This window comes from Diadema antillarum, unplaced genomic scaffold, assembly GCF_040938485.1.
Source record: "Diadema antillarum isolate AM-2024a unplaced genomic scaffold, OU_Dant_1.0 scf00000138, whole genome shotgun sequence".
Classification (NCBI taxonomy): domain Eukaryota; kingdom Metazoa; phylum Echinodermata; class Echinoidea; order Diadematoida; family Diadematidae; genus Diadema; species Diadema antillarum.
This window is the reverse complement of record NW_027271027.1, coordinates 973,732-993,400: the sequence shown is the minus strand read 5'-3', so window position 1 is coordinate 993,400 and position 19,669 is coordinate 973,732. Positions and strand designations below refer to the sequence as shown.

Genomic DNA, 19,669 nt, shown 5'->3' with positions numbered 1-19,669 from the left:
CAGAGTTTTAGTGATTGATATGTGCCATAAACCAGGCAAGACCAGTATTAACTTTGGGCTAGAATATTCTGGTGAATGTGTGAAAGACAGAGAGACATTATTCACGTATGCACAAGTAATCACCAAATGGACTGATACACCCTTTCTTTTTCTAGTGTTCTGTTTAATATCTGATATGTTACAATCATGTCCTGTCTTTCCAGCAAGCGTATATTAACTTTATGCAAGGTTTATAGCCTTGTCTTCTGAGAACTTTAGAACTGTACTCTGTAAACAAATTGAAAAAATGCAGTGACCCGCCATACCATGCACACATATACACAAACAAAAACTAAATGAAATATGATTGCTGCATTGAAAGCAATCTTATTCCTGTGCCGAAAGTTTGTAAAAAATGTTTAATTGCATTTGCTGTATTCTTCATGATGCAACAGATAACCCTGTTTTTGGCTATGCAGAAAACAGCCAAAATCTTGTGATGTTAAGATTATAGTAACTTAGAATAGGTACTGTCGGCATTTCATGTTCAAACATATTAATGAGTAATTCTTCTGTTCAGCATCCATCAACAAGCAAACATATGAATTATAAACAAAATAACAATGTCTGAGATAGTGAAGTTGCAGATAAAGCGATTGATTGTCTAATTTAAGTCATTTATTCTCATAATAGAGTGAAAACAAGCTTGTAGCTCGAGTCCCATCTGATTCGCATTCAGGACATGAGATGCTAGAGCCAGGGGTTGAATGGATTAAGGCAGCAATGTGAAGCCATAAATAATGACAGAAAGGCCCGGTGGGATTTGACATCCACCTGCCGACATCCTCGTCAATTATTTTTGGCAAGAGATCACCTGAAGTTCAGCATCCTTTGAAGATACCGGCACACCTTGGGATATCACAAAACTTTGGTGCACTCTTTACTTCTACAGCATGCAGAATCACTTAGAAAGTGCAAAGAGGGATAGCGACAGAGGGAGAATAGGGGAAGGTAGCATCATATCATATACTTGCATTATATACCTCATTAAATTTCAGTGTGGTCATAATTGTATTTTGCACAATTCAGGAGTGTAAAGATTGTGCACTCTTTGATAAGAATCTTTTTGATGTAAATAAAAAAAGTTGGACTCTTTTCCACTCATGATGGAGACATACTTTTAAATATTGATCTGGATTCATGCTTGAAATTTATTATGGCAATATGAAAACACACAGATGACAGTGACTTAAAGGAAGTCATAACGGCATGACTCACAATGATGCCCTTCATGTTCTCATGACAAAAATAAATCTGGCAAAATTTCATAAAAAGAATTGATCATTTTGTTGAAAAAAGGATGATAAATGATTTTTTTTTTTTTTTTTTGGGGGGGGAGGTAAGTTCTTGATTTGCTGCCTAAAATCTAATCTTTGTATCAAGTTGTAATAATGGATGAGAACAGGAGAAGTTAGCTGTATAAAATAGAACAATGATTCTCCCATGGATCTGGTGTGTCCCTTTAAGCATGTTTTCCTGTAACACTGGCAGAGACGGCAAGCTTCAAAAGACCCATTCCCCCATGATTAGCAGGTAGACATTACCCCCAATAAGTTGATTAGCTGCTGTTAAGCCATTTTAGGTCAAAAGTCATCTCATATTCTGTAGAGTGCACTAGCTCCTAGCCTGCTTGCAGTTCTGTTAAATGGCTGTGTAACTGGGTAATTGCATGTGTTGGGGCACAGAGGCAAATCACCCCATTTCGAGCTTGATGAGCTACAGTACCCCTCAGACAAAAAGGGTAGCAAACCGCAGTTAACATATCTTCAGATTACCCCAGAGTATGACGAAGGGTACTAAAAGGGCGGCACAAGGCAAGGGAAAGTCAGACCAATGGAAACAAGACCAGAGAAAACCACAAGTTGATGCATAATCTCATTCCCACTCGTAAGGGAGTCTATGCAGCATGCACCTTTGCACACTCAAATGCTGTAGAGGGTAAGATATAAACACACTGGGACTGTGTCTGTGTTATCTTCCTTGTGTGTGTTATCCTCAGAAGATGTAAACTGCAGGATTTATAATTTTGCATTTTCTCATGTTAAGTACAGGACTGCAGAGTATGCATACATTCATTGATAAAAATGCATTCAAAAGAAGTGATTAAAGAGAACCAGTTAGCTTCAGTCCCCATGTATTAAATGCAGTCATTTATGTCTCATGCCATTAGATCTGACAATTATGTGTATCAGGGATTGACCATGATAAACCATGAAAAAAAAAAACACTCTACCCCTACAATAGAATGTTCAATGGCCCCTGGGCAAATCTATAGATCTGTTTGGTTGAATGAAAGGTTGATGATTAGCATTAAGTTGATATATGAATTTCTTTGAAATGATGCCACAAATCATGAAAATAGCCCCAAAGAATAGAACTGACCATTTACTGCTTAATTCACAGATTTCTCTCTCTCCAACTCTTTCCTTGGATGAAGGGGATTGTCAGAGAAAAAGAAAAAATAACTTTGGTATCAGTTGCAGACTATCTGCCAGACAGTGAAGTTTACATTCCATTAAAAAAAAAAAGCACCATTATTGGCTGTTTTCATCACTGTATCGCTGTTGCTATGTGTTGAACTGTTGACATAGAGAGTGTGTGCCAGGGTTCTCTTGCCAAATGTATTGACTTTCTCGGTCCCAGCCAAAGTGGGGGCAAAAATACAAAGTGGGTACATGCATCAGCCTAGAGGAACCCTGGCATCAACAGTTTGGTAATTTTCCGTCTGACCGCACACTTTGCATCACCGCGATGCGCTAGACTGATGTTGTTAATGATATGAATATGGGTTGCATCCTTGAGCCAATGAAAGGGCATTGGGTGCTGCATTTAATGGATTTGTGGATTTGATTAGTTAGCGAGAAAGAGATGATATATTGTTTGCTCTGAAGGAAAAAGGGGAGGGGGGCTGAGGGAATGCTGAGTGGGGATTTAGGGTGGGGTGGGGAGGAGTAAATGGAGAAGATGATAAGGATATGTCAATGGATATGTTCCTGGTATGAGATATGTAGTTTTACACGTGTAAGATGGGAGCAGAGATAGATTAAGAAGGAGATCATGTGATATGTTAATGCAGTATTTAGCATCCCTTCCTTGCAATTCCCTGCTTTTTTTATTAGTAAATATTTCTTCATTCATAATAGACTTATATGCTCAGTCATGCAGCAAAACAATAATTGAAACAAACCTTGCGAATACTGGTCAAAATTATTTAACCAGATTATTGTGGTTGAAGTTAATACTGTACATTAAAAGCCAGCAGAGCACGTAGTACAGTTATAATGACATGCTATAGCTATTCAGCAAAATGGCTCACTTTTTTTCTGACTTGTGAGCTATATTTGTATGATTGCGTGAGATTTTTTGAAATTAGTAAAGAACAAAGTCTAGATGATCAAAAGTGAGTATGGGGAAAGGAAATCCCAAGACAGCCCAAACAAAAGCATTGCAATATTTGGCCAGAAGGCATAAATCTGTATATATGCTATAACTGTGACTTTGAGTGCTGTATTGTCTGGCTTGTTATACTAATGGACATCCTCTCATCTCTGTCTCTCCATTTTCATCCCTGCAGCCAAGAAGCAGGCCATGACGTCACTGGTCAATCCTGCCTACGATAGCAAGCTGGGTTCCCCCACAGACCAAGTCAACGCCAACACGACCACCACAACCACCACAACAACATCGACAAATCTCTCCTTGGAGGACCGCGACCCATTACAGAATGAAATTAACAAAATCATGAAGGATAGTTTGATGGACTCTGACTTTAGCTCCACGGACAATAAGAACGAAGGCGTATCAATCAGGAGTGCCGGCCTGGGCTCCGGCAAAAGCCGCACCAAGTATGCCTCCACGGACTATTCTTCCATGGGCATTGGGAATCCATTAGAAAACCTGCCCGGTGGCTACTCCGATGACGACTATGATGATGATGAGGATGATGTTTATGTTGAGGAAGAGGAGGAGGAGGATGAGGAAAACAGGAGACTGACTGTGGCCGATGATAATATATTGCGTGAGAGGAACAAGGTCAAAGCGGAGGCCATGTTTGCAGGGATTGATTTCATTGATGATGGAGAGGACGATGACAGCGAAGAGGAGGAGGAAGAGGAGGAGGAAGAAGAGGAAGAGAATGATGACAGTGATGACAGGGCAGAAGTTGTGATCATTGAGGACTCGGACAGTACAGATGAAAAAGCACCAAAGAGAGTTAAAATTGATGATAGTATGACCAAGCTAGAGGACGCCAGTTCACCAAAAGATCCGGATGCAGATCTCATGTCTCCAGATGAGGTGGTGGCCACAAAGTTGGGTGGTATACTGAGTTACTATGCCAGCCTAGAGGCAATGGCCCAACATCGTGCAGAGCAGATCGAGGACGACAACACATCTTTGCATGGCAGCGCCAGCGACTCCGACGTCGATGGTGAAAGCGGAGAAGGCTTGTACGAGATGCCCCAGCAACACACACCGTTTGACTCGGGTCCCTCCACCATGGACGATGAGAGCACAGATGATTGCGAGTCAACGTATGAGATGCTCTACAAGAGCTTCGGACTCAGAACACAGGAGGAGACCTTCACCAAGACAGACCTGCTCTCGCCGTCGCAGGGTCAACACGATCACGGATACGCCAGTGAAACATCGGCAGATGAGCGAGCGTCACCCATCAAGAGGCCTGGCCTTCTGGTGAGGGACGGCTTCAAACCACCTCTCAGTGCCCTGACGGAGGATCTGCCCCTGAAGCATGTGTCCCCCACCACCGAGGTGGAATCGGGAATCGAGGTCACGCCCGAACCAAAATCGAAAAACCCACTGCTGGAAGCGGAGCTCTCCGATGCGCAGAAGACCGCCCTCACACAGCCCACAACACTACCACCTGGCTGGCGGGAAGTGGCTGACGCACATGGCACATACTACTGGCATGTCCCAACTGGCACAACACAGTGGAGCCCGCCCTCACCCAGTGACAGCCAGGGATCAGCCAGCCCTCCCAAGAAACCTGCCAGGGTATGTAGCCCACGACCTTTACCAATGTTTGAAGTTTGCATCAATGTCATTGCCTTGATAGCTCTTCTTTTTCCCTGCAGAATTTGCATTTAGTGGGTTAGTTTTGTTGTTTTGAAAGCATCTCACGGACAAGCCTTTTCCTTGTTAAATCAGTGACCTGAACGATGGCTCCTTGTGAAATGAGAGGGGAGTGGATTCCTCTTGCTTGGTGGTGAGAAAGATTTTTGTGTCTTGCCTTCTTAAGGCTGTGTTTTTAAAGTGTAAACTAGAATTATTTTTCTCTTAGTCCCATCATACATTGGTTCTCTCCATTGTCATGGTGAGGTATTTCAGCCATAGGTGATTAGTTACCATTCAACTCTTCATCATAATATGAAGAGTTTGCATGATAATTATTATGCAAACCAACTGAGAGTAGGAGAAGGGAGGGGTTTACAGTGCGAGGGTCTAAAGCAGAGCTGCCAACCTTTGTATTTTTCTGATATTTTGTTTTCGTTTTTTCTCTGTCAAAAACAAAAGATACCTTTGTTCAGAAAACTGATCTATCACACTTCGTTGGGGCAATCTTCCCATTCTGTTAAGTAAAACATGATTTTGGCCTTCAAAATACGTTGTTTTTACTGTGTGTTAGTATGCTCTCTCTATTTTTTTTTTCTTTGATATGTCGAGGCTGACAGCCCTGCTAGAGGGATTTGTTCTACTCAAAATGAAAGCTGAGGGAGTGGACTTCAGCCGTTGCATTCATGATCTAGTGTCTGTGTATCCTCTAGCCTGATTGATTTCACCCTGTTCGCATAGGACAAGTTGCATTCAAAGAGAATATATCAGTGAAGAAGTTGTAGTTCTATTTCACACTGCTGAACTCATGCACACTTCTTTGTGTATTTGATGTCTAAAAGCCATGCTTAGATAACCTGATGTAGACTTGAGCTTAGAAGGCCATTACAGTTTAACAGCTTGTACGTAGCAGAATGGAGCAAGATTTCATGTTTTGTTTCAATGTTCAACTCCTGCTTGCTGGGCAGAGTAATTTTTGTCAAAATGATGTAGTTTTCAAATTGGAGGTCTGTTTTTAAAGCATTTCATGATCAAAGACCCCTGTACAGTTGTTTCATACACTAGATTCTTCCCTACAAGAAGGGCATAGTTGTCTGGCATATAAGCTAGTGTATGAAGTAGAAATCTAAAGGCAGTAAAGAAATGGTATTTCACTCTTGACTTTTGGGCAGATGCCAGTGGTATAGTACTCGACACACAATATTTGTAATAACTGCTGACTTTAACCTAATAAGGTATTGATTGATTTCAGTGCCGTTGTGACCATTGAATTGCCTAATGAATGTCATGGGAAAACTTATCGATTCATGCACTGACATATGTATGACCGTAGAGTACAAATTAGCACCCAACAAATTGATTTTTGGCTTTATAGCTCCTCTTTGCCGGAAAGTGAGGCGTAGTTAGTATGTAAAGACTATAATGGGCTAGACTATTTTTTTATCTCTTTGCAGTGATGTACCTCTTATAGAATTGATTTGCATTTGCTGGAGTCATTTGGGGATTAGCTCTAATTTTTCTCTCAGGATGGACAGGCAGTCTGTCTCTTGTAGGTAGTGAACTTGTATTTCCATTTGCTAATTAGGGCGTGCTCTTTACAGAATGACTTTGTAATTATCCCATGTGAGTACATATTTAGAGAACATTTCAGAAAAGAAGAATCAATACTTTCAGCAGAGAAAAGTCATCGTACTCCCATGCATAAACTACCCTTTGATTTTATTTTCACATTTGCTCAAAGGAAGAGTTGTTGATTAATAAAGCTAAAACTCAAGCCTTTCATGTTGTTTGCTTTGATTGTGTTGTATACACATTTAATCTTATATTAGTCATAAAATCATATTAATCTTAGGATGGGAACAAGTCTTCTTTCATACTCATCTAATGATGGAAATTCACCATGATTTTAGCAATTCACCTAACCAGGTTTTTGTTTTCACAGACAATATGAGACCTCTTTGTTACTTGATTGTAAAGAATAGTAAATAAAGACAGTAATATTCCCCTGATGTTGGCTATATTTTAAGACGTGCAGAACTGAACATTTTGAAGTGGCAGTGGATGTAAGAGGGACAAACAAACAAACAAACAAACAAAAACTGAAATAGGCGAAATAATCACTTTTCCAGTCCAACTGTTCCTTTTCATAAGTTCAATATAGTAAGGGAATACAGGATTACATGGTAAGTTTGTTTAAACATTTTTTAGCAACAAGAACTTTTGTCTTCTTGTGCATATTTCTGTCTTCTAGACTTGATTAGTTTCACAAAAAGGACTTGATGCAGAATGACTAATTCAGGTCATTTTTCGCATGAGTCACTGGGAGGGGATGAAGATTTACACCCCCAGTTTATTTCCAAGAGGTGCAGACCCCCTGCATTCATAGACCTATGCCCAGAGAGTCTCTAAGAATCACCGACACTGTATCAAGTTACAAGCTGCAGAGAAACCTGCTGAATTAGATCTCTTCTTGCCAAGTCTCTCAACTTACAAGTGCAACAAAAGACCTCCTAGCCCCCTTCCAGATCAGCTTCCCCCTGTTGCTCATGTGGTTGCTCACTGCCCACAGCCTCCCAATATCCGTCACCATGACAACAAGAGGATGAAATAAGGTATGCGAAATCTAAATGTTTGTAGATGGGATGATCCCACGCAATATCAGGCCAAGTGATGCAGTGAGATTGACTTCCAGGTATTTTTTTTTTAATGTAATCTCCCCATGAATTTGTGCTGCTTCAGGATTTCAGCACTCCTTGATTACTGAAAAAATTATGTATTTCCTCATATCTCCCACTTGAGACATGAGTTATTTTTCTTTGGCAATCTTCAAAGATTTATACTTTATGATACACATGAACTTGGTTATCACAGATGTTACATTCTGACGATGATTTAAGATACTTAACAAAGACTGGGTTTTTTTAATCTAAGTCAAAGAAAACATTCAAACATAGCGAGTGGTGATAGTGAAAATAGTGATTCCCATTTCACACTTTATTTCAATCTCCCACATTTTCTTCACATCCACCTGTTCCACTTTTATCCCTTTCTCTCATCTGGTCTTCTTTTCTACCCCTTCTCACCATCTTCCTCTGTATTCCTTTTTTTTTTCGTCCCCTGACTTTATCCTTCTCTCTATCCTCCAACTTCCCCACTCCTTCTCCCCATCCTCTTCTATCCTTGTTCTCTCCTTCCTTTTTGTAGTCATCCTCTCCAATCCCTCCTCCCTGTTCCTCATTTCCTTTAACTGTTCATCTCCATCTATCTTCCCCCTTCTTCCCGTCCCCTCTCCTCTTTCCTCATCTGCATCTCCCTCCTCATCCTCCTCCCCCCCCCCCCCCCCCCAGTCTCTGTCTCATCCTGGATATGGCAGAACACATTTCAGGGCCATGCATTCTTGAGGTCACTTCCAATCAGGGCCGCATGCCTGACATGGAGGAATATATGTCCTCATCACCAGTGTGTCTGCTTAACAAGCTCCCTTGGGGTCCTGCTTAGTGGGGATTGAGTATCTCTGTTACATATCTTTCTATCTCCTTTTTTTTTTCTTTTCTCTGTCTCTCATTCTCTCTCTCTCTCTCTCTTTTTAATCTCTCCGTATTCCCATAATGCTCTGGGCTTGTAGTTGGTCAGCTTTCTTTCCTTTTTTTTTCTGTCTCCCTGTCTAGTTCCCCCTGGTGATTGATGCAGATGGCACAAGAAAGTAGGAATTTGTGGAATGAAAAACACAGCTAACTGTTAAAGCACTGGGATCTCATGGAAATAGAAGGGTAGTTCGAGAAGAGCTGTCAAATTCAGGAATCAAATTGACTTGTGAGATTTCAGCAAACAATGAGAACACAAAAGCACAAAAGCGCTCAATTTTGCAATCATACTAGTGCCGATGAATTAGGATGTAGAACAGTGTCATCACTGTAGAGGCTATCCTTGATGAATACTCCATATTTCTATTATCTTTGGTCTTTAATGATGGTGAAAATGAGACTTTACTTTGCATAATCGTGCTCCTTCTGGATTGGCCATAACAGAAAAGTGAAGGTTATCTTTGGAATATGGTGGTATACTCGTCATCAGAGCTTAACAATTTATGATGTGGTGGGGTTTTTTTTTCTCTATTTTTTTTTTTTGAACTAGTATCCCAGTCTAATTAGAGATGGTTGGTAATGCTCATCATTGAGTTCAAATAGAATTACCATCTCAATTTTCCACGAATTGCTAAGCACCCACACAAATAGACTTACGTATACATAAACAAAAGAGAAGCCCCCAAAACCCAGACATAGAAAATACATAGTGAAATGGCCTTATCGGTCTCTTTTGATTAATTTTAGATGAGAATAAACAGGCTATATTCCTGTTGTGACGCAGAGGTGCATTGTTAAATCGGAGATGTTTTTCACCAATAAATCCTTTTGTTATTGTTTGCGCCGCTCCGTAAAGAAGAGAGATTATGCAGTCATTGTGATTGGTAGGGAACATAAAAGCCTCTGTTCACAGTCAATATGCAAGTGACGTCAAAGGAGGCCGTGGAATTCTGGTTTGAGTGCGATTGAGCACGGCTCTCTGAGCTGAGGCAGCCCTGGCAGTGGCTTTGAAGGAAGCTGGCAGGGCCGGAGTGATGAATTCATGCAAGTAATGAATGCGTCTCATGCGAGGAGCATTAGATGATGATCAGGAGTATGTGGGAATGAGAGCTGATGATGGTGTACAGGTTACCAGCACTAGTCTTCTCTCAAGGAGCATTGCAGCTCGCAAAACATTGTCAGGGAAGGTTCTTCTGATATCGGTGGTAACAACCACCATCGGTGTGACAGTGGTAGTCTATTCCTCTAGACTTACCAGAATTTGGCTCTCCCGAACACAAGAAATGTTTATGACTATGACTCATGGCTAATGCCCTGCTCTCTAGCATCCTTTTTGTACTTTAAATATGTAGCTAACTCCTTGGTCTTTTATTTATCACTGAGTCATCTCATTCCATCCTTGAAATCATTGCTATTAATCCCTTTTCTGGTCCCTCAAGATTCAAACATAAATCATCATATACCTCAAACGTTACATCATGTGAGCGATGTAGGTTGTAGGATTCTTGATGAACCTTTTTTTTTTTCTGCAGTACAGTTGCTATGAAGTAATGATGTTGCTGTGGCCCACACTGATTATGGTAGGTGACGTACAGTTGTCTTATAGAAAGAATTTTACTGTCTATGACAAAACAAAGAATTAGGATGTGAATTCACTTAGCAAGCCATCACTGCTGATTTGTTTGTTTGAAGTTATGCAGATGTGTGTTCTTCTGTGATATAATCTAAGATGACAATCTCAGACTATACTATTTTGAATGATGACTTTTTAAAAATTAATTTGTGCAGTGCTTTAAAGTATTATTGCAGCAGATGTGCTGATGCCAATCAGTTGTACAACTTAATGAAATTTATGCCATTGTAGTAGTGTTTTAATTCAGTTAACCCTCTATGTGCTCAGGCACTTAGTTAAAGGGATAGTACAGTATTGGTGGAGATGAGAATTGGGCTTTTAACCTTTTGCGAGATACCAAGAAAACACTTATGGAATAGTACAGAGCATACCATCTTAACAGGAATTCAAAGTTTATTTGATGAAAATCGGGTTTGGAATGACTGAAACATCCAAAACAAAGTAAAACAAAGCGATCGTTATAAAAGGTGAGTCCCACACTTTATTAGAATCGCTCTGTTTTGGATATCTCAGCTATCTCAAAACCAATTTTCATCAAATAAATGTTGAATTCCTCGTGGAATCACATGCTCTTTCATATTTCATAAGAGGTTTCTCATTATCTCACCAATAAATGTTAGAAATCTGAAATTAGGTCTCAACCAAAACTATACAATCCCTTTAAACTTGCCATCTCTACATCAGCATTCAGTTATCCATCCAAATTTGACCTAGGGTCAAAGGTTAGCAAGCCTACTCATGTGTTGCGATGTGCCTCAGTTCAACAGGAAGGCCATGGTGACATAAATAGGGATTAGGTGGATTAGGTAATCTCTATTCATTGACAGTTAATTTCCAGACATCTGTGCCAATCAGCAAGGAAGGCATTTCAGTGTGCCTAGCAATTGGCAAATTAAGCACTGTAAGATGCTTTTAAGCCAAGTCTTAGATAAGAAGGAATTGCAAAGACTATATGAAAGAAGAAATTAATAGAAAATGGGTCCGATGAATAAAGTTCATCCTGGGAAGTATAAGGTCTGAACCACCAAGACTAGGTAAGACCATTATTAAAGAGGAAAGGGAGTGGAAAGAAATGAAATGACAATAAATCAATTTTCACATGCATCCTTTCTGAAGGCCACTTGCTCATCTGCACGTCCAAGGTCAAGGGAATACCTAGTCTCACTCCCAGACTCCCCGTGGGTACACTGACTCCCACACGCACTGAATTGATATTTGGGAATGGTGCAATTAGTGGTAATCTCTGTAATCAGACTGCAGCAATCCACATGATGAACTTTTGCGTGAGCAGCTCACTTTCTGTTCGTTGTAAGAAGAGTGCCTCTAGCAGTTGTCGCTATGCCAGACAAGCCTCTAGGAAACATCAGATAAGCTTCCGGATTGACTTTATAGAGTTCCCTCCAACAGAATTATACCTGATGTCATGATGACAGTTGATTGTTAATCGCTGTGGCTTCAAAATTTCCTGTTGATTGATATTGTACATCTTCATATCACTTAATAGACCCACACAGTGGAATGGAACTTATGTGGAATGAAATCAAAATTGTAGGTGTGCATTTCGGCTCCATACTAGCAAAAGCATAATTATTTTTTAACACACATACATACACACATGTGTACATAATGATAAACTGTATCATGTGCAAGGTACATCGTATTCTAGATTGCGGGAAAAATATATTTGTTTACTAAATCACTCTCTAAGAATATTAGGCAGAATAGTTAGAGCCCTCAATTGCACAACAATTTTTCTTTTTGTTTCCTGACAAAATTTGCTCAATTTTATTCATTATTTTTGTACCAGTGGTGAAGCATCGATTCTCTTTTCATGCGCTTAAAATGTCATATTTTTATCAAAGTTTTACTGCCTTCCTAAGGAATGAATGATACCTGAGAACTGAAATGAACATGGCAAGAATCGGTCTGTAAGTGCTCACATTTTTCTCGTAGGAACTTGAGTTGTGATATTTCATAACAATTGCTGTGATATGTTCTTTGTGAGGATATGGTACTTTTTCTTATTATTCTCATTGTTTCAATGTATCCATACAAATACCAGGTAATGGCTCTTCTTTCTGTGGTGATGAGAAAGCATGGGGTAGTTTCTGGTTTAACGAGGCAAGACCGTTCGTGCTTCGTGCACCCACAAATAGTCTTTTTTCCCTGTGGCTAGGGTATAGAGATGGCATCCATCATAGAAAAAGTGCAGGCACCCTGAGATGCGTGAGTGCAGACTGCTTGCTTGATTCCCATTGACTGCATCACATCGATTCTGCCGTGTCTGGCCAACCTTGCAAAGAGCCCTCAGTGCTGACAGTCATGTAGTCTTTAACCAATCAGGTCCCCAGAAAACCACATAGGCCTCTCCTGTGATGTCTTGCTTTTAGTATCTCTTTATCATTAGATATTGATTTTCATTGCTGGTAAGTTAATGCGTAAGGTAGAATAAAAGAACTTCTCTTTCATTTCAATCCTATTTTACCATACACCATTTTATCAAGTTATCAACTTAGGATGATGTACTAGTAGATGGGTACAGTGTCCAGAATGATGTAGGGATATAGCACAAATATGACACAAGAAACACACATACACACACACAAAGATATTACACCTACACAAACAATATTTCTTTCCCCCCCCCACACACACACATGCACTCACAATACTTGCTACTAACATGTTTGCACACACACACACACACACACACACACACATACACACTATACACAAATAATACTGTATATGCCATATGTTTTGCAAGTCTAAATTTTCGCGAATCGGGAATTCCTGACGATTTCGCGAGTGGTTAAATTTGCGATCGTGGAGTCCTGTACTGAACAGAAAAATGTTCACACATACGTCACATTCACATCGGGATCAGAGTCAATATTTTTGCATGTCTTTAATTTCGCGAAGAGCACCCGACTCGCGAAATTCGCAAAAATAAAAACCCCTCGAAATATTCGGCGTATACAGTACTTGCTAATCACAGACTACATTCTCCCCACTGAGAGTTAAATTGCTACACAGAAACCACATCACGTATGTGAAGATGGAAGAGTGTCCATGGACCATGAGGCTGCATGGACAAATATCAGGATGGCTAGAATTTGGTCTCTTTTTTTTTTCTTTCCTTTTTTTTTTGAGGACTGTGGCAAATTTTATGCTTGTGTGTTTATGTGTGTGGGTGTACAGTGTAGAATATAGAAAAACTCTCAGTGGATAAATATACCATCAGATATATTCCTCCCACACTTGATATTCAAGACTCCTGAAAAATACCCAACAACATTGACATCACAAAAACAGAAATGAAGATGTCCATGTTTAGATAACCTTTATGCTTTCACCAGAGAACTGGAAAAGCAAATCTAGATCATCAATGCTGCAGTTTCAAGGATGCACTGAGGTCAGCATTCAACTGAAATGAGATCAAATTCCCTTCTTTTGTTGGCAGACGAGACATCAAATGTGTGTTTTGCACATTCAGCTATTGATTGTCTTTGGCCATGGAGAGAATTGATGTACAATTCCTGGAATTGATTAGTGGGACCCAGTTTCTAACCAAAAAAAAATGATGTGCTCTGTTAAAATTTGATGGTTAAATTCTATGGTTGAGTTGTCAGAGTTCTGCATGCAGTAGAAGTTATATGAAGACCTCCCTGGGGAGGTGTGGAAAGGAATGAGAGGAGAGGCTGAAATGCAAGAAAACCCTGCAAGTGCAAATGAGCATTGTCTCCGGAGGGAAGGCAATCATTTCATGATAGTGGATTAGATTGTCGTCAACCATACTGTGCCCAAAGTGGCCCCTACTTGCATGGGATGCAGTTATTGAGACTGTGCACATTGTATGTATCACTTCTCCTCCAGTGTTCCTCCAAACTCCTAGTTTCTAGTCCTCCATCGTTCTTGAAAGGCACATAAAAGTAAGTTGAGGAATTCTTCCCTATCCTGACCTGCTGCTTCATAGCAGTATGTCATTCAAACTCATATTCCTCAGTGAAACTTACTGTAAAACTGGAAGTGTTGGTGTGCATTATAATTTCACAAACTTCGCGAGAGCCAAGATTCGCAAAATTAAAATGCATGCGAAAATTCTTGTCTACGCTATATGCATTGAATGCTAGTGGCAATTCGCTAAAATTTCATGCTGCGAGAATATCGTGCCTTACAGAATTAAAATGGAAATGATGTGTTTTTTTCATCCATATGGATTGCCAATCCTTTTTCTGGTTGCAGAAGATCCAGAAGAATCCACATTTCTCTCTTGTCTCTTCACTTTGCAGTCTTGTAATTTTCTGGCAGTATCAACTCATTGATCATCAGTTCATTAGTGAGGTACAAAGAAAAATGTATCTTTTATGTAAATAAATGTAAAATTTCTTATGTTCACCAAAAAGTGGATTGTATTTTTGTTACAATTGGTTGAGAGTGCAGGGATGGGGCAAGATTAATATAAGCAGAACAGGTACACCAGCATCTATTTCAAAATGTCATCAGTTATGCAAATTTGGTCTTATTCATGTCAGAAATCAATATTCGAAGGTTGTTTTTTTTACAGCATTTCCTTCAATTTTCCCCTGCAGAAAGTAAAATTGTGATGTCATTCACAAATTACATCATTATTCCATTAGCCTACAAAAAAATGCAGGACTATTCCTGAGTGGATGAATACAATAAAACCACTGATGAACTTGTTGATGCATACAGGAACTGACTTGGAAAAGTCTTGAGAGTGGATCAAAAAGAAATCAAATAGAGATGATATTATCGAATGCTGAAATTTGTCTTTGAGTATAGGAAAATTGATAGAAAAGAACAACGTAATTGAAAATGCTGATAAGATATTAATGCGCGGTTCAATTTCAATTTCTAGTAGCAGATTCAGTGTACAATTTGAAGAAGAAGGGAATTTGCAAGATGTAATTTTAAGAGAGAAAAAAGCACTAGGCTTAGATTCTAGCAACTTACCTCAACTAAAGACAAGAGTGACTACCCAGGGACGGATCCAGGAATTCTGTAAAGGGGAGGCGCCTTTACAAAATTAAAAGGGGGGTGCACGTGCCCACCCCCCCATTTTTTCCTTTTTATTTCTTTTGTTTTAACAAAAAATAAAGGGGGGCGCGCACCCAGTGTGCCCCCACCGAGATCTGCTACTGCTACCTGTGTACAGACAAAGGAAATAGTAATTTTGTAAAATGAAATTTAAAAAAGGATGTCAGCATGAACATCACTTCAAATATTGATAGAGAAGTAGCAGGCTTAAGGTAGAAAACTGTTAATATTCATTGCATTAGTCATAGTGAAGACGTTGGAAGCTGTAATTGCATCTTTCTTGCCTGTGGCTACCTAGGCGTGGAACGTGCATAGTACGTAACCAGCATCAATAAGATGTTCCCAGCGTTCTCACCACTAACCCCTTTGTCTCAACATTCAAGACCCCCCCCCCCCTTCCCTCTCCCTTTCTACCAGTCTGTTTGGCATATTGGTGCCATATTCATGCCCCCCTCACAACAAAGGGACCAATCCACCCTGATGGTGTGGAAAAAGAACCGAGTGATAATGGGATCATTATTGGATAAGAGCAGGCATCCTCAAATCCAAAATATCCCCCAGCACCACCGCCAGACGTTCACCTCACTGGGAACAATCACAGTCAATGATGAGGCATATCGCAGCTTTCCTTGGGGGCTCCCTTATATATGCACCCCTTTCCTCACCCTCTGTCTCAATCACAATAGGTTTCACATTTCTACCCCTGGGTCCACCAAGCCAGGAGGGGGGTTGGGAACCTCTTCTCCAATGATATGGACCTGTTTTTGTTTGAAAGTGAGCTTATTAATTGGAACCGCTTTCCCCCACCTCGGAGGTGTTAGATTGCAATCAATCCTGAATGGCGTTGCATTCAGGGCAGGAGAGCAGATGAGTGGAGAGGGGAAAAATGGTGAAATTAGGAACAATCTGCTCATGCTGTTACTCAAACGATACTTTTTGAGCGTTGGGTTTCAGTTGAGGTTGACTGTCCGAAAGGACTCTTCTTTCCCTGTAAACTGAGTGATCCTGATGTAAGCTCTGGATGCTTTCACTGTACCATTGTGTCTTCTTTTCATTACATCATGTGTTATGGTTTCAGAGTCAGTATTGTGTTTGTGTCCAAATGCCCCATTTTTACACATGCTCTTCAGTGTTTTCTGTAACACAAAGATTTAATGAAACTTTTGCTTCGTTGTCTTTCATCCTTCAAGTTCTCAGAAATCATTCAGTGACTTTAAGGTTTCTAAAATGCAGAATGCAATGCAAGCCTGTTTATCTTGGCCATCAAGAACACTATCCACCCACCCTTTAAAAGCTTTTAAAACAACTCATCATCGTTACTTTATTTCTGAGCCAATGTAATGCATTATCAATGAGCAACTGGATTTAATTGTGATTTATCGTCAGAGAGAGTCTTCCAAAGATTGCTGCATGAGTGGGCGTTCTTTCCATGAAAGTTAAAGTCTAATGCCACTCCACGTCAAGTCATTTCAACCTGTTCCTCCGCGATTCTCCAAGAACCTTTAATTCCACCCAACAAGATTCTTTTTGCCTGTCGACAAAGAACAGACAGGTTGGTAATACGCCTGTTGGAAAGTAGTTAAGCAGTACATGACTTCTGTATTCCTTTTCCACAGTCAACAGCATGTGCCATGGAATGATGCAAAATTTTGAAATGACGTGAGGAACGAATAGAGTGTGCGCTGGGCACTTTTGTCATGCACTATAACGGCACTCAAATGGTGTCAGCGAAGGTCAAAATCTAGTGAGCTCGGTCGTGATTGCTACGTACGTCTTCCTACCAGTTTGACAAGAAAACAAGTGTGCTACTGTGTTTGAAAACAAAGTAGTTAGAAAAAACACAGTTTGATGAGAAAAAGAACAGGTATTGATAGAAGAAACTCTAATCATTTGATCAATGTCATTTTTCTGGTCAGCATAACCCAAATAAACATGACTTTAGGCCATGAATGCAGACACTCTTGTGTACATTTTGGGATCATGGTATACCAGGTACCAGTATATGAGTTAATGCTACGGGGACCTGGTATACCAGGATCCTGTAAAGAACGGATTAACTGAATAGAGTGAAGTCAAACAAAGAACACAGTAAAAGTTCCATGAAACTCCAATTTGAACAAGAAAAGTTGTGAAATTTCCTATTAAAAAACACTATAAAATAGTGATATTGGTCAAATTCATATGCAAATGAGATGAGGAAATGATGTTTTCCCTATACAAGTCTGCAATTGACATGCCCTAAAATCTTCCCTGAATAACAATTTTTGAAATAGAAAATGAAAGAGCACATTGTTGTCATTGACATCAAATTATTGCAGAACTGCTGTCCCTTAGAAATGATGATGGGGCAGGGGGAGGAGGGAGGCTTACGGAGACCAAAGATGTGATTTTCATATTTTTTTCTCTCTCATGTATCCATTGTAAGGAGTAAACCTATCTCCACTCTCTTATATTTTGATTCTGATTCACTAGAAATCAAAGAACCCATGTAAAGAGACAAAAGTGATACAGATGGTGAGTTACTAGCGATATTTGTGCTACCTGAGAAGGACACAGGGAGAGCGAGAGAAAAGAAAACCGAAACACTCCCCAAACTAGCTTAAAATATTCAGAGCCACAGCAGAAGCTCCTCCTCTCATGTCGTTGGAAGGGCCTCCTTGTTATTAATGCAACCGTGTGATTCACACAGACCCGCATGCTTTTACTAAAGGCGTTCAAAACCACCAGAACAACTAAAAAAGAAGAAAAAGAATAAAAAAGGGAGAGGAGACTTGGAAAGAAGGAAATAGGAAGATGCATTGAAAAAGAGCATAAGTGTGGAGAGACAGTGAAACGTGAACTCTATCTTTTTGAGTGTATTGATCGCGAGTCTTTTGTTCTAATGACTCACGGAATGATCATCACGGGATCCGAGAAATCGGAGGGAAAAAAGGGGGGAAAAAAGAGAAAAGAATGCCCTCTAAGAGTTCATTACTCCCTCTACAGCAAAGATCATATCTCGGTTCTGAGATGACGAAACGTTGGAATTGAGAAGTGTCAAACCTCTCCCACATGTGACTTCTTGATATGTCATCATGGTGATTTAAGATTTAGCTCTCTTTTTGAGAGTGATGCATTTAACAGCAAAGAAAGCTTGGGAATAGATTTATTTCCTATTTAAGGATAATGCAGAATGTCATCTTTTTGAACTTCCTCTTGAAGCTTTCATGTGGTTTTTTTTTAGCAGCATTTTGGTACAATGGAAGAAAGCCTTTTATCAAAGAATTGGATGTTCCCTGTAATCAGTCTAGAACTGGCCGAAAAGAAAAAAAATGCATGATGCACAAATAAACACACACACACAGACAAACACATTTCAAAATTCAAACTCTTCAAAAAAACAAAAAACATTTGCAAGTCATTCATAATGCAGACTTGGTGAAGGGTGAGGGTAAAAAAAAGATGCCTACGCTAACGCGATTACTCTTGTTTTGTAGTTGTAAATTCTATGTATGATTTCCATTCAACGTAAGCTCAATTATGTAGACAGGAAAAGGGTTGAGTGATAGTATATTGTCACTTCCTATAATTCATGTTAGGTGTCCCCTCGTGGTACAGTCAGATTCAAGTGTAAGTTGATGCCATTAGAGGATTTGTAACCACGCTGCCTGGACTTGAGTCACGTTGGGCTCACTGTGCAACAGGGCCTATTCATGCCTGTCAATCTCCCTCCGTCGTAATGACACAACACAGCTCAAAATCGGATGTGCCACCCTCCCTCCTGTGCGACGACAGTGACTCACACCTTGTAATGTGGGGTGCAGAAAAAGGGGGGAGTGTGATCTAGCTGGCCACTTTACTATCACCATTCCACATCTACCTTAGATGTCTGTCATTAGAGGGCTTCACCAGTCACATTATGAGTTATATCTTCCCCTTGAAGCACGGCCACGCTAATTACTGCAACCTGAAAAAACAAAAGCAAAAACAAAAACATCCATGTCTGTCTTCATTTCAAGACACTTGGTGATTTTGGAGGGACCCAGTTTAATGTCATTTCTCCCTAGGAAACTCCAATACAAACAAGATCTACTATTGTAGGCTGTGATGCTGAACAAAACTGTGTTTGCTTTTGTTTGCTGTGGGTTATTTTGCTTGATTTTTTTTTTTTGAGAGAAGGATTGGGTTAGATAAAAGCTAGTGAATGCCCACCAGACCATGAGGGATGTTGTATGCCATTAAAACCCTAAGATTTGAAGGACATTTTTGATCCCTTTAATGAAGTTTCCCTCAATGAATAGGA

At 40.0% G+C, this 19,669-nt stretch overlaps 1 protein-coding gene across 1 annotated transcript in view; it reads left to right on the top strand.

Moving 5' to 3' along the window:
- Window positions 1-19,669, top strand: part of LOC139721095 (uncharacterized) — a 138,975-nt gene that overhangs the window by 47,225 nt on the left and 72,081 nt on the right. Inside the window, exon 2 of the mRNA XM_071632425.1 lies at window positions 3,614-5,052. Coding sequence (XP_071488526.1) covers window positions 3,614-5,052 — 1,439 coding nt within the window. The remainder of the gene's footprint in view (window positions 1-3,613; window positions 5,053-19,669) is intronic.